This window comes from Schistocerca americana, chromosome 5 (genome assembly GCF_021461395.2).
Source record: "Schistocerca americana isolate TAMUIC-IGC-003095 chromosome 5, iqSchAmer2.1, whole genome shotgun sequence".
NCBI lineage: Eukaryota > Metazoa > Arthropoda > Insecta > Orthoptera > Acrididae > Schistocerca > Schistocerca americana.
The window spans coordinates 709035100-709047080 of NC_060123.1; the positions used below are offsets into that span (position 1 = coordinate 709035100).

Sequence of the window (11981 nt, forward strand, 5' to 3'; positions counted from 1 at the left end):
CAAAACTCCAGATGGCCACAAGTAGACACAGTTAAGGAATTTAGATACCTTAAGAGCGAATTGACACATGAAGCATGGGGATAATAAGACCAGCACAGCCTGGGCACATTATTAGCCTAGAGAAGTCTGCTAGCATCAAACACAAGTTTTAATTTGAGGAAGAGTTGTCTGAGAATGTTCAGTTTGTAGCAGAGCATTGTGTGGTACTGAATCTTTTTCTCTGAGAAAACTGGAAACGAAGACAGTCGAAGTGTTACAGATGTGGTGCTATAGAAGGATGTTGAAAATCAGGTGAACCAGTACAGAAAGTTGCTTTCTGCTGAATTGACAAAAAAGGAATATATGGAAAACATTGTCAAGGAGGGATGGGATAATAGGATGTGTATTTAGGCATCAGGGAATAATCCGCATCGTACTAGAGGAAGCAGCAGGTGGTAAAAACTGTCTGGAAAGACAAGATCGGAATACATCCTGCAAATAGGACATAAGGTGCAAGTGCTGCTGTGAGATGGTTTGGTATAAGAGGAAAATTCATGGTGAGCCACAAAAACCACTGCTTTTTGCCAATAGGCCACATGGCACACTCGGCAATAGTGGACAGCAAACATCTGGCATAGTCAGACAAGTTGCTGTTTCGCTTCTCTAACTCTAAAATTAGGCAAGCTGTAGAGTGAGCTGACAGACCAATGATGTTACATCTGCAGTGTGTGGACAGTATTGTTCAGCCTACAGACAAGCATTTTAGAGGGTATTTTCGTACTATATATTACCTGATTTCATGTTTTGCAAGCAAATGGTGTTTGAGTATTGATAAAGTTCGAAAAAGGTAAGATGGCTTCAATTTAGTAGTGGCATCAGCACCAAGCTAATACAAAAATGAAAGTTTCTAGAAAATGGTCCTAGAACCACAATGTGACAGAACAATCACTCATCCTCGAAGTGTAGATTTTTGCTTACTTTGTATCTTTCTTGCAGTGGCCCACCAGGAGGTATGGGAGGACCACCGCCTCGAGGTGGTGTTGGCGCATTTGGTGGTGGCCCTGGTCGCCCTGGCTTTGGAGGCGCTAGAGGTAAGATGATTCACTAAAATCTATATTAGGCTTAAAATCCATGGTAGTCATTATTCTATGGAGCCTTTTTTCTAACAGAATTAGCTGTTAGTTTCAAGTTAGTCACAGCATTATGTAAGAATTACATGCTTGATGTAAGTGTAAACATTTATCTAAAGTTGACACTAGTTTACGCAGTGAAATTTTAGTGCCACATAGATAATTATGTATCTATATGTCATGAATATGTCATTAATGCTTTGATGTAATCTTAGGTGCAGCAAATGGAATGATGAACAGTAATGCTCTTGGGCTTGGTGGAGGTGGAAATCTCATGGCTGGAGGAGCTAAAAGCTCAACTCAAGTGACCATTCCAAAAGAAGTGAGTGTTGGAACATATGAGATTTAGGTTTGAAAATATTTAGTGTAAAAATCTGTAATCAGAAACTATTTCATGGCACTGCAAAGAGAAAAAATGTTTGTTATTCATGGATATAGTTACTGGTGACATATAGTGTAAATTACTGGTATGGTTAGGCTGCATGCCTGTATTCTGCTACAACTTGAGACATTTGAATTAAGACATGCTGAATCTTCTTGCTGCAGTATGTGCGACAGTGAGAATGCCAGCTGAGTGTCGTCTTGGCAAAGTGCTCAGTTGGATCTGCTGGCTGCTACGAAATACTTATCTGATTTCAAGAAAATTATTTGGTGAAGAAATTTCGTACAGCTTGATATCTTCACTCAATGAACAATGGGATTTATGTGTTTGGCATAGTCAATGTTCTCCACGAATCCAATGAATGCCAGCATGAAATTTCTGAAAGATCGCAGAGTTGTTGCTTATAGTTGGTTTTAGATTGTAAATACCTGTGTATGAAGTATAGCCAAAATATAAAAAAATTGTTTGTTATGAACAAAATACCTCTCAATTATCCACATTTTGGATCATAATGACGGATCTGTCATGCATGGTGTGCTCATATCCTCCCCTTTGCGTCACGTATCTTGGTTGTAAAATTGATACGGATTTCATAAATGGTGGTTGTGGTTGTTGTTGTTGTTGTTGTTGTTGTTGTTGTTGAGGTCTTCAGTCCTGAGACTGGTTTGATGCAGCTCTCCATGCTACCCTATCCTGTGCAAGCTTAATCATCTCCCAGTACTTACTGCAACCTACATCCTTCTGAATCTGCTTAGTGTATTCATCTCTTGGTCTCCCTCTACAATTTTTACCCTCCACGCTGCCCTCCAATGCTAAATTTGTGATCCCTTGATGCCTCAGACCATGTCCTACCAACCGGTCCCTTCTTCTTGTCAAGTTGTGCCATAAACTCCTCTTCTCCCCAATTCTATTCAATACCTCCTCATTAGTTATGTGATCTACCCATCTAATCTTCCGCATTCTTCTGTAGCACCACATTTCGTAAGCTTCTATTCTCTTCTTGTCCAAGCTATTTATCGTCCATGTTACTCTTTTTCTCAAATGACAGCACACAATGGAAATATAATTAAAGCTCAATGTTTTGTGCAAGGTTTGAGCAGAGCAAATTGTAAATTACATAATTAGTATTTGTCCGAATTTTCATAGTCAAACTGAGAAATGAGTAAATGGGGTGTCCGTGACTGTCAGTTCTAGCTCTGGAAAAACCCAACTTTAAGATAATTTGGCTAATTTATGAAACTTCTGTGATTTGAGGGAAAATTAAAAAATTAAAATATTTCACGAATAGCTACTGCTTCATATCTTCCAGGCCTAGCTATTTTGTGTACAAAAGTACATTAATGTACTCAACATCTCCACTATATGGTGAGTGGCAAAATTCCTTCTCACAATATTGGTACATTGATGTGACATTTAAGTGCCAAAAAGGCTTCCTTCAAATAGATTACTAAATTTAGGACATTCCAAGAACAGAAGGTGCTAGGACAGGGCTTCACAACATAGTGCTCGCGGAGCAAGCTGTGAGCAGCAAGGTGTGAGCACGGAACAGCGCGAGCACTCTACCCCCACTAGCGGACCAGAGCAGAGAGTGGGGAGTCACGTGGGGCACACAACAGCTGCCACCAATCAATGTAAATCCGTGGCCACCTGCAGGGATATCACTCACGAATTATTACTGCGACAAATGAAACAAATAAAGGAGAATGTACACGTGCCACATAATTTTATTAGCTTAGTGTATGCCTCTACATTCGTATTAATTTGTGAACTGTTACACAATAAAAGGTGTGGGATTCTCGGTTATCTTGTACTTTTTGCCCTTTACAATTGCGTCTATGTTCGGAGTAATTATTCTTGTGCATTGTAGGCGCAGCGTGCAGTTAAATTTCGATCAGACAATGCATTTCTCAGGTGCGTCTTGTTACATTTCATTGCAGAGAACAGTTGTTCACAAACATACGTGGAACTGAACATTGATATTATTGTAGCCGCCATTTTCTGCAAACGAGGAAATCTTTCCTGAGGGAAGTGTCTGTAGAATTCGAAAATGTTTTTCTTGTTCTGAAATTTCTCTCTGTTTTCCCTTGTCACGCTGCAGGTCAATAATTTCTAGTTGCAGCTCAGGACGAATCTCTTCAATATTCGCTGAATATGGAGAGAACAGATCAATATCACTGTCTAGTGCTGTAAGATCTTCAAAGCGTTGATCATATTCTTACTTAAGGGCAACTAAACTATGTGAATAACGTTCAGTCTTTGTGAACATCTTGCATGGATGATAATTTAGGAAAATGAGCTAGATTTCCTCTTTCCAGCTGACTCACCCAAAGTGTCAATTTCATTTTAAAAGCTCTTATTCGATCTATGAAATGAGTAATTGGCAGGTCTTTACCTTGTAGTGGAATGTTCAAAGCATTCAGATGGCTAGTTAAATCTGCTAAGAACGCGAGATCACATTTCCATGAAGGCTCTTTCAATTCAGGAACACATGTTATTTCCATGAACATATTTATATCATCTAATAGGCAAAAAAATTGATTTAATAATTCGCCACGACTAAGCCAGCTGACCTCGCTGTAATAAGGCAGGCTACTACCATACTGGCTTTCTACATTCTCAAGAAAGCTTTTAAATTGCTGTGTTGTAGCCCATGCTTCCTTATATAATTGGTTGTACGAACAACACTCGTCACATTTTTTAGAGTGATACTCTGCACATAAGTTTTCCTGGTGGATCACACAGTGAATGCCCCTTATTTCATTCGGCATGGTCAGTTTTTGCATTTTCTCCTTCAACAGCGCAACGAAACCTGATTAACCCCCCTGTCATTGCTGGTGCACAGTCTGTAGACACTTGAACTAAAGAATTCCACGACACTACTATATTTTCAACACTTTCTTCAACGCTACTTAAAATATCGCCTCCGGTTGTAGTGTTCTTCATGGCTACAACATTGAAGAGCTCCTCCCTCACCTGAAGATCTCTACTAACACCTCTAATAAATATGGCAAGTGCGCTGTTCCAGTGATACCAACACTTCCGTCCAGAGCTAGAGAATACGCCATAAAATCTTTACAGATATTTGCAAGCTGGCTCTGGACGTCGTCTGCCATGTACTGTATGTGACGCATAATGGTCATGTTTGATAATGGCACAATCCGAAACTGTTCAACTTGAGATGGACACAAATGTTCTGCTGCAACTACCAAACATTCTTTTATTAAATCGCCATCAGTGAAGGGGCACAGGGATTTTGCTAAAGGCAAAGCAATTTTGTAACTCGCTCTTGAGAGCTGCCTCAGTTCATTTTCCTTCGTCATCCAGATCTTCGGATAGCTTCCTTCTAAGTTTAATAACTTCCTGTGCACGATCTGGTCCATCACATTTTCCCCTTACGTAGTATTTCACGTGGTACGACTTATAATGTTGCTGCAAATTAAATTTCCTAAAAGAATTCAGCGTTTTGCGACATACTAAACATTTTGCAACACCACCTTTTTCTGTAAACAGATAAAATTCCTCCCAATGGGGGTTGAACTGCGAAAGCATTGTTGGGTTTACACAATGGCGACTTGACATGATTCTTATCCAGCGAAGTGACTGTTAGAGCTGATCGTAATACTTTAAACGTTACACAGTCGGCGCAAATGTAATAGGCACGCTGCGGCCCTGTTCAAACGTGCGCGCGCATTTCCCCTCCGTCCCTACTCACTGTGTATTTGAAGCATTTGTCTGGTGGTGTTAACGATATAAATTATAAAATTCTCCATGAAGATCCTTCCCTTTGTACATGTCATGCAAATTGCTTCTTTTAGAGTGAGCCATTTTATAGAAGCAGCTGGTTGACTTCAGTAGCAATCTTAAAGCAGAAGTTTGTCCCTCACACGCAGGATACCAACACATACTGTCTGGTGTTGCTGCTTATAGCTGGAGTGTTGCAGGCTGTTGGTATCTTTTTTTCTCTTATGCAGGATGTGGCTGTAACTGTAACTAATTGGCCAGTTAAATGTTTTGGAAGTATGGTGACTGGGTGACTGAAGTTTTTGGTTAAGCCTGTGGTGGGGAAACTAAGTACCACAAGAGGTGCTTTCCTTGCAATTGTACAAGGAGTCAGTTTGTAAAATATTCTTCTAAATAAATTCCATTACTGTGTGTGTTGTATTCACAAATATAAAGCCAGAAATATGAAAGTGGTATAAAGTATAATGAAATTTGTGGAAATTGACTATGAAAGGGGTGTACTCACAATACTTCAATGGAACTAGGACAACACAAAATTGACTTCGTAGTTAGATAATGGTAATTGAGCAACAGCTGATTTTTAGGTTTACCAAATCAGCTATATTAGACAGTTAAGGGTTGTCAGTCAATATGAAGGTAGAATTTTTCACTTCTATGATGTTTGAAGTGCCATTTAACTCCACATTGCAAACTACTTAGTCCTTGAGCACTTAGAAAAATTTGATTGTTTTGAGGTGGAGCAACACACAGCCAGCTTTGACATAGTGTATATTTTTCAGAAGTGAATCCATTGAAATATACAGATGAAATAATGTAAGAATGTATTGCAAAACACTGCTCATTGTTATTTATGTAATAGTTGTTTAAAAGGCCCTTGAAATCAAGTTGGAATTGACTGCAGTAAATGAGAGCAAAGGTGTGGTAGCTTAAGAACATTAATGGCAAGAAATTGATAGGAAGCCACCATTAGGCTGTTGTTTCACACTTTGTTGCCAGTCTCACTGTATGGAGATGAGTGGTATTAACTTTTTGTTGATTAATCCTTATCATGTACTTTGCTCAATAGTGTTGTGGGTAGGTTTAACAAGGTTGCAATTAGAGCAACTTCAAACTATAAGTAGTGATAACAGCCACCAAACCTTTTTCATTTTGAGTAGAAGCTTTTATCAGAATGTGTCCTCAGTTGTACACACAACCTGGATGATTGCTTCAATAATTTGGGAATAGAAATCATACATTCGTTCACTTTTTTTCAAGTGTCTTGATGCAGAAACAAGCAGGTGTTGCATTGGTCTCCAGAGTCATCACTGTTGATTAGGAGCATTATTCAAAGCAGAGATATGTATGCTTCAACTGATAATAGAAGGCAGAGCTAAGAGAGCAGAGGTATGTGTGAACTGTGCTGAACTTTCTTGATGCTCCAATTTCCTGAAACTTTATATTTCAGACCTTTTAGGTATAGTTCACTCTGCAGCTTGTGGTAGGAAACCAGAAATTATGCACTTCAGCAACAGACTTTCAAAGAAGTGAGTTTATTTCATATATTGGGGGAGGCTTTTCATTCACATATGCACAAAAAGTAAATATTGTGCTAATTTTATTGGTTATATGTTATGTAAGGTTTGTGTGTTAATGTTAACTTTGTACATAAAGTGTTTAAAAAATTACTGACTGCTCTGTTTCAAACAGAAGACAATTTAAGCTGGATGTTTCATTGCTTCTCAAACATCACAACAGTGTACATGTATGGCAGCAAATCAGCTGCATCTTAGTTCAATAGAAAAGAAGAAAAGTTTTGTGTAAATCTTTAAAAACTGGGAAGCTAGATTGTGTGCTTCAATGGTGTGTGAACCTATTTGGAAAAGCTTTTACTCGTGGTTACTTACAATGTTTAAAGCAACTTAGAATGCAGCATTGTTCTCACTATGTGCACATTCTTCTTTGCAGTTGGCAGGTGCAATTATAGGGAAAGGTGGTGCCAGAATTCGTAAGATACGATCTGACTCGGGAGCTGGAATAACCATTGATGAGCCACTTGCAGGATCAAATGACAGAATTATCACTATAACTGGTACACCTAACCAAATACAGATGGCTCAGTATCTTCTGCAACAGAGGTTAGTTACTTGCTTTGTTTCATTAATCAGCATGTCTAAAATATTTTGTGTGTTTTGTAATTTGCATGGGGAATGCATGCAATGGGTATCTCATTTTGTGGTCATGTTTGTTACTTGGGAATGATTAATAAAAATTACATGTTTAATGGTTTCTTAAGTTAAACATAACTTACCTGCTGTCTTAAATCAAGCATAAGAAATGTTTCAGTATCATTCAAATATGTGAAAACAGTTAAGTTACCCTTTTAGTTTAAGTATGTATGTGTTTATAAGACTGGACAGAATACTAAAAACCACACAGCCACTGCAGTTACTGTCATTTGGGTCCCCATGCACAAATTTTCAAGATATTGAGTAGGGTTTCAAAACTTAAGGAGTTTGGTATACAACACAGACCTTATTTTGTACCTTTTATCTGGGCAATAACCATTTTGTGTGTAACAGTGAATAGAGGTGAGTCAGCTGTGACCTGTTAGTGATCCCTTAGATATTCACATGGCCATACAAGACAGTTTCCATAATTTTCATTCTCTAAAAGTTCTGGAGTTTACTTCCCAATGGTGGCTATTTGGAAGTGTTACTGTTCAAAATCTTTTAAAATGGTTGTTACTGTGCAGTTAATGTAGATGTGTTTTTAATGTAATGATAAAGTACATGTAGGCTTTGGAGGAAACTATGACCCAAAAATTTACTTACAGTAATTACCAACATAACTCTCATGAATGGTCTAAGGTAATAAATCTATAGTCCACATATGGCATTGGGAGAATTGCTGCATATTATCACTGTCTGTTCTTAAGCAATTTTACTTAGACTTGCTTATGGTGCTGTTTTAGGGCTCTTGGTTGGTAAAGGAACAATTAAACAACATTTTGTGCTGCATTCTGTACTCAGCTTGGAGTGAGTTTGCAATCTGCAGCCCAGCTTGTCACCAGCTTACTGAGCATAAAGCTTGTGTTCTGTGAATCAGCTCATCAGCAGTGTTTGGTCAATAACCTTGTGTTTGAAATGAATTTTACTTTCATGATGCTTAACTTCAATATTGTAGTTTGTGACAAGTACTAATGTACACAATTGGAACTGCTGGGTTTATTTTTGGGTGTATGTATTTTTTATGTGGAATCAGACATCTGTGACAGTGCGATTTATCTTAATTAGAACCTATTTCTGATGCATTGAAGTGTCAGTTTAGACATTTCACTAGCCAGTGCTGCACTCATGGTAACAGTATTTAAAGGACTAAGAATTCAGTTTTTTTTTGTATAAGAAATTGTAAAAGTTTGTTTTTGTCAGTAAGTGTAAAGTTGTAAGTGCATTTAAAATATTAAATACAGTTCAATGATTTTCTGATGTTTGTGTTTACTTGGTCTGTAACTATGCTTGCTCATTAAATATATTTACTAACAACCTTAATACACAGCTTCTAAAATTATTTCATTATTAATAGCCTGGGAGTTGAGTTTCAAATCTCATTTGACCCTGTATATAGTAAAATATTGAATCTCTCTGAAAGTTGTAGAACTAATTATCACCTAACATTTTGCCTGTAATGCTTTCCTCTATTAGTGTGGGAGAATAATTCAAAGTTTGGGTGAATGTCTTCTGGGAATATTGCTTTTGTGTGGCATCTACATTTGGAAGAGGAGTGATTATCAATGCAACCAACTAACACTGGCTATTGTTGTGTGGAAGACTAGTGATTTTGTTGTTCTTTACATGAGTAACAAGGAATCACTAATCATCCTACAAAAGTAGCTGCATGCTTCAGTTAAGTCAACGGAGGACGCACTTGTAACGCACTTGAAGGTGACTTAGCTAATTTACATTTTTTGTGTATTACTTGTCTGGTTCTAGGAATATTAAGTGGCATCGTCCTTAAGTGTCCATGGATGCAATCATAGTTTCTACTTTTGAGATTTTAAAAGGTGATAATGTTCTAAAAGCACACGCGTGTGTACACACACACACACACACACACACACACACACACACACACACACACACACTTTGTTTAGGCATTTGGTTAACTCTTCACTTACCCTTGCTTTTGACACCATTATTGCAGTATAGCCTCTTCTAATATTTTAATTGTGCTAAAAAGTGTAGATGTAATGCATTGCTGCTGAGGCTATAAACTACTTTCATACAGAGTTAAATGTTGGAAGGTTTTAAAGTACTTCATTTAATCAGGCATGGTGTTACAAGTGTGTTCGAGCAAACATCTCTGAAAAATACCTTGTCAAGTAGTATCAAAAGATTGTTACGTGTCTGAAATTAATGGTGGTAAATTCATGGACACTTGCATGCCAGTTCTGTGTGATACTTGTATTACAATTTTTTAGCTATTAAATACAGTAAATTGTTTCAGCATGTTAGTGAAAATTGAGGGTACTGGTGGAAAATTTATTCTAGAATAAGTTCATGAAGAGACTTTCCTTGGTGGGGTAATTTTGTGGTCTTATAATAGCTATGTATTTGTGGAGGGGAAACTCTTTCATAGAATAATTAGGACAAAAATAATGCAGATTTTGAACCGTTTGTTCTGGCTATTTATCAATTTTTAACATTATTTGCTTGGAAGGTGACATTTAAGTTGTTAGCATTGACAGCGGTGACCATTCCAGGTAAATAATGCTGCTACTGGCAATATATAACTAGCATTTTGTCTACTGATGCTATAAATCTACTTATAACAGCATGCATAATTTAAAAGATTGATTTTGAACTCATTATTTACAAGGCTGTACAAAATACACACAAATGAAACTAAACAAAACTTTTTTTAGCTGCCAGACTGGGCCAGGATCAGGAAATTACTAAATGACGAATATTATCTACTACTAAATGAAAAGGTGAGTTTACTCAAATATGAATTTAATATGTGCAATGGTGCTTGATCATCTGCATAAATGCTGATGGAAAGTAGGATAGTAATTTTAGCTAATTCAACTCACAAATTTTGTGTAATGGAATCTTCTGTTGCAGTGTCCAAATTTCTGAATATTTTTGAAGAAGTTACTGGCTGATGGTTAACTGTGATGCTTTCGTCAGGTCAACAAGTCATCTGTGATGATTCAATAAAGGAGTGTATTGGACTGTGTTGGTTCTTTGTTACTTTGAAGATAGTTATTTTAGTGTAGCTTTTAGTTCAAATGCAGTTTTTTTAAATGTGGTATGAAGATTTTAGTTAGTAATATGTGAGCTGATGATGCAGAAGAGAACAAGAGTGGTACCTCGACTTTTGTACCTGCATACAGTTTACATTACATCACTCTTAAGATATGTGACAGAAGTAATTGTAGTTTCAACTGAATTTATCATAGCACATCTGATCCCACAAAAAGAAATCAGTAATGGAGGATTCCAAAGTGCATATTTGTCTGTTACCCATCTTTAGAAATTGTAGTGTCCACATCATTGCAAACATAAATTAGTGTTATTTACATAGTGCATAAGATACAAATGTAATTGCATTTGCAAGTCATAAGTTGACAGTGACTATTATACATCTTCATGTGTGAAATTTGATCGTACTAAACAATGTTGCCAGTAGAATTCAGTTTCAGGGATTATATATAAATATATATATATCAGTACAAATCACTGTTTAACTATAAAAACCATACAGCATTCATAAGTCCCATTTATCAGTAAAGTGTGTATTAACTATTAGATTTTTGTAATGTAATGATTCCATTGAACCAAATGTATTTAGTTTGTAGGCTTTTTTATGTATGACCCTTTAAGCTGACACTGGAAACTGAAAAACGCACAATTGTACGTGTAATTGGGGCTGAGAAATAAAAGTGACTTAAACTGTTGCAATACAATAAATTGGATTTAAAATTAATGGTTTTCATATACATGACGTGATTTCAGTGAAAGCAAGTATAAAATATGTAGGCAATTTGTTCTTTAGCTTTATAAGAATGTAGCTGTGAATTTACAAAGCTTATTTCAGAATTTGCACTGAAGAAATGTTTTAGTTCAGTTATGATCACTTCTTACAAGTTGTCATTCATATTTTACAAGCCAATAAACAATCACACACACATCATACTTCTAGAATTACATGGAATATTTTTAAATTGTCACAAATTTTTATTTTTACTATGGACGTGTGTGTGTGTGTGTGTGTGTGTGTGTGTGTGTGTAGAATTGCATCTTGAGAGATTCTCACAAAATTGTCCAAATTTTTTGCATAAAAGATTTGATTAGTGCCCAGGCAAATGTTCCCAAAACAGTACGATGCAGCCCTCAAAAATTGAAAAATTATTAGTTAGATTTCAGAGTAGATCTGTACAAAAAAAATTCTAGTTAATATTTATCAATAGCTAACTGTGCATTGTGGGTTTGTATCATGTAATTAGTAATCCATACGAATTCCACATTAACAAATTAAAATGCTGAGAAATATTGAAGCAGTTTTTAAATAAAAATATTAACTTATGTTATTAATTACTAGACACTGAAAGTAAATTGATAGAGGCATGCAAAATGCGTTACTGAACAGAGAAAACCATACTTCAATAACAATTTTGAGATTGAAGTACTTAATTTTCTATTTGACACTTCACATTTTTTGCAGTAAATTGTAAGCTGTTGACACTTGAAATTTGATATCAAGAGTAA

At 36.5% G+C, this 11981-nt stretch overlaps 1 protein-coding gene across 2 annotated transcripts in view; it reads left to right on the top strand.

Annotated features, from left to right (window-relative positions):
- The window catches only part of LOC124615677 (heterogeneous nuclear ribonucleoprotein K), a 66854-nt gene extending 55655 nt beyond the window's left edge, over nt 1-11199 (top strand). For both annotated transcript variants that reach the window (XM_047143705.1, XM_047143706.1), the window contains exons 10-14: nt 976-1070; nt 1325-1431; nt 7180-7349; nt 10136-10201; nt 10335-11199. In XM_047143705.1, the coding sequence (XP_046999661.1) occupies nt 976-1070; nt 1325-1431; nt 7180-7349; nt 10136-10169 (406 nt within the window). In that variant the 3' untranslated portion in view covers nt 10170-10201; nt 10335-11199. The remainder of the gene's footprint in view (nt 1-975; nt 1071-1324; nt 1432-7179; nt 7350-10135; nt 10202-10334) is intronic.
- The last annotated feature ends 782 nt before the right edge of the window (nt 11200-11981 follow it).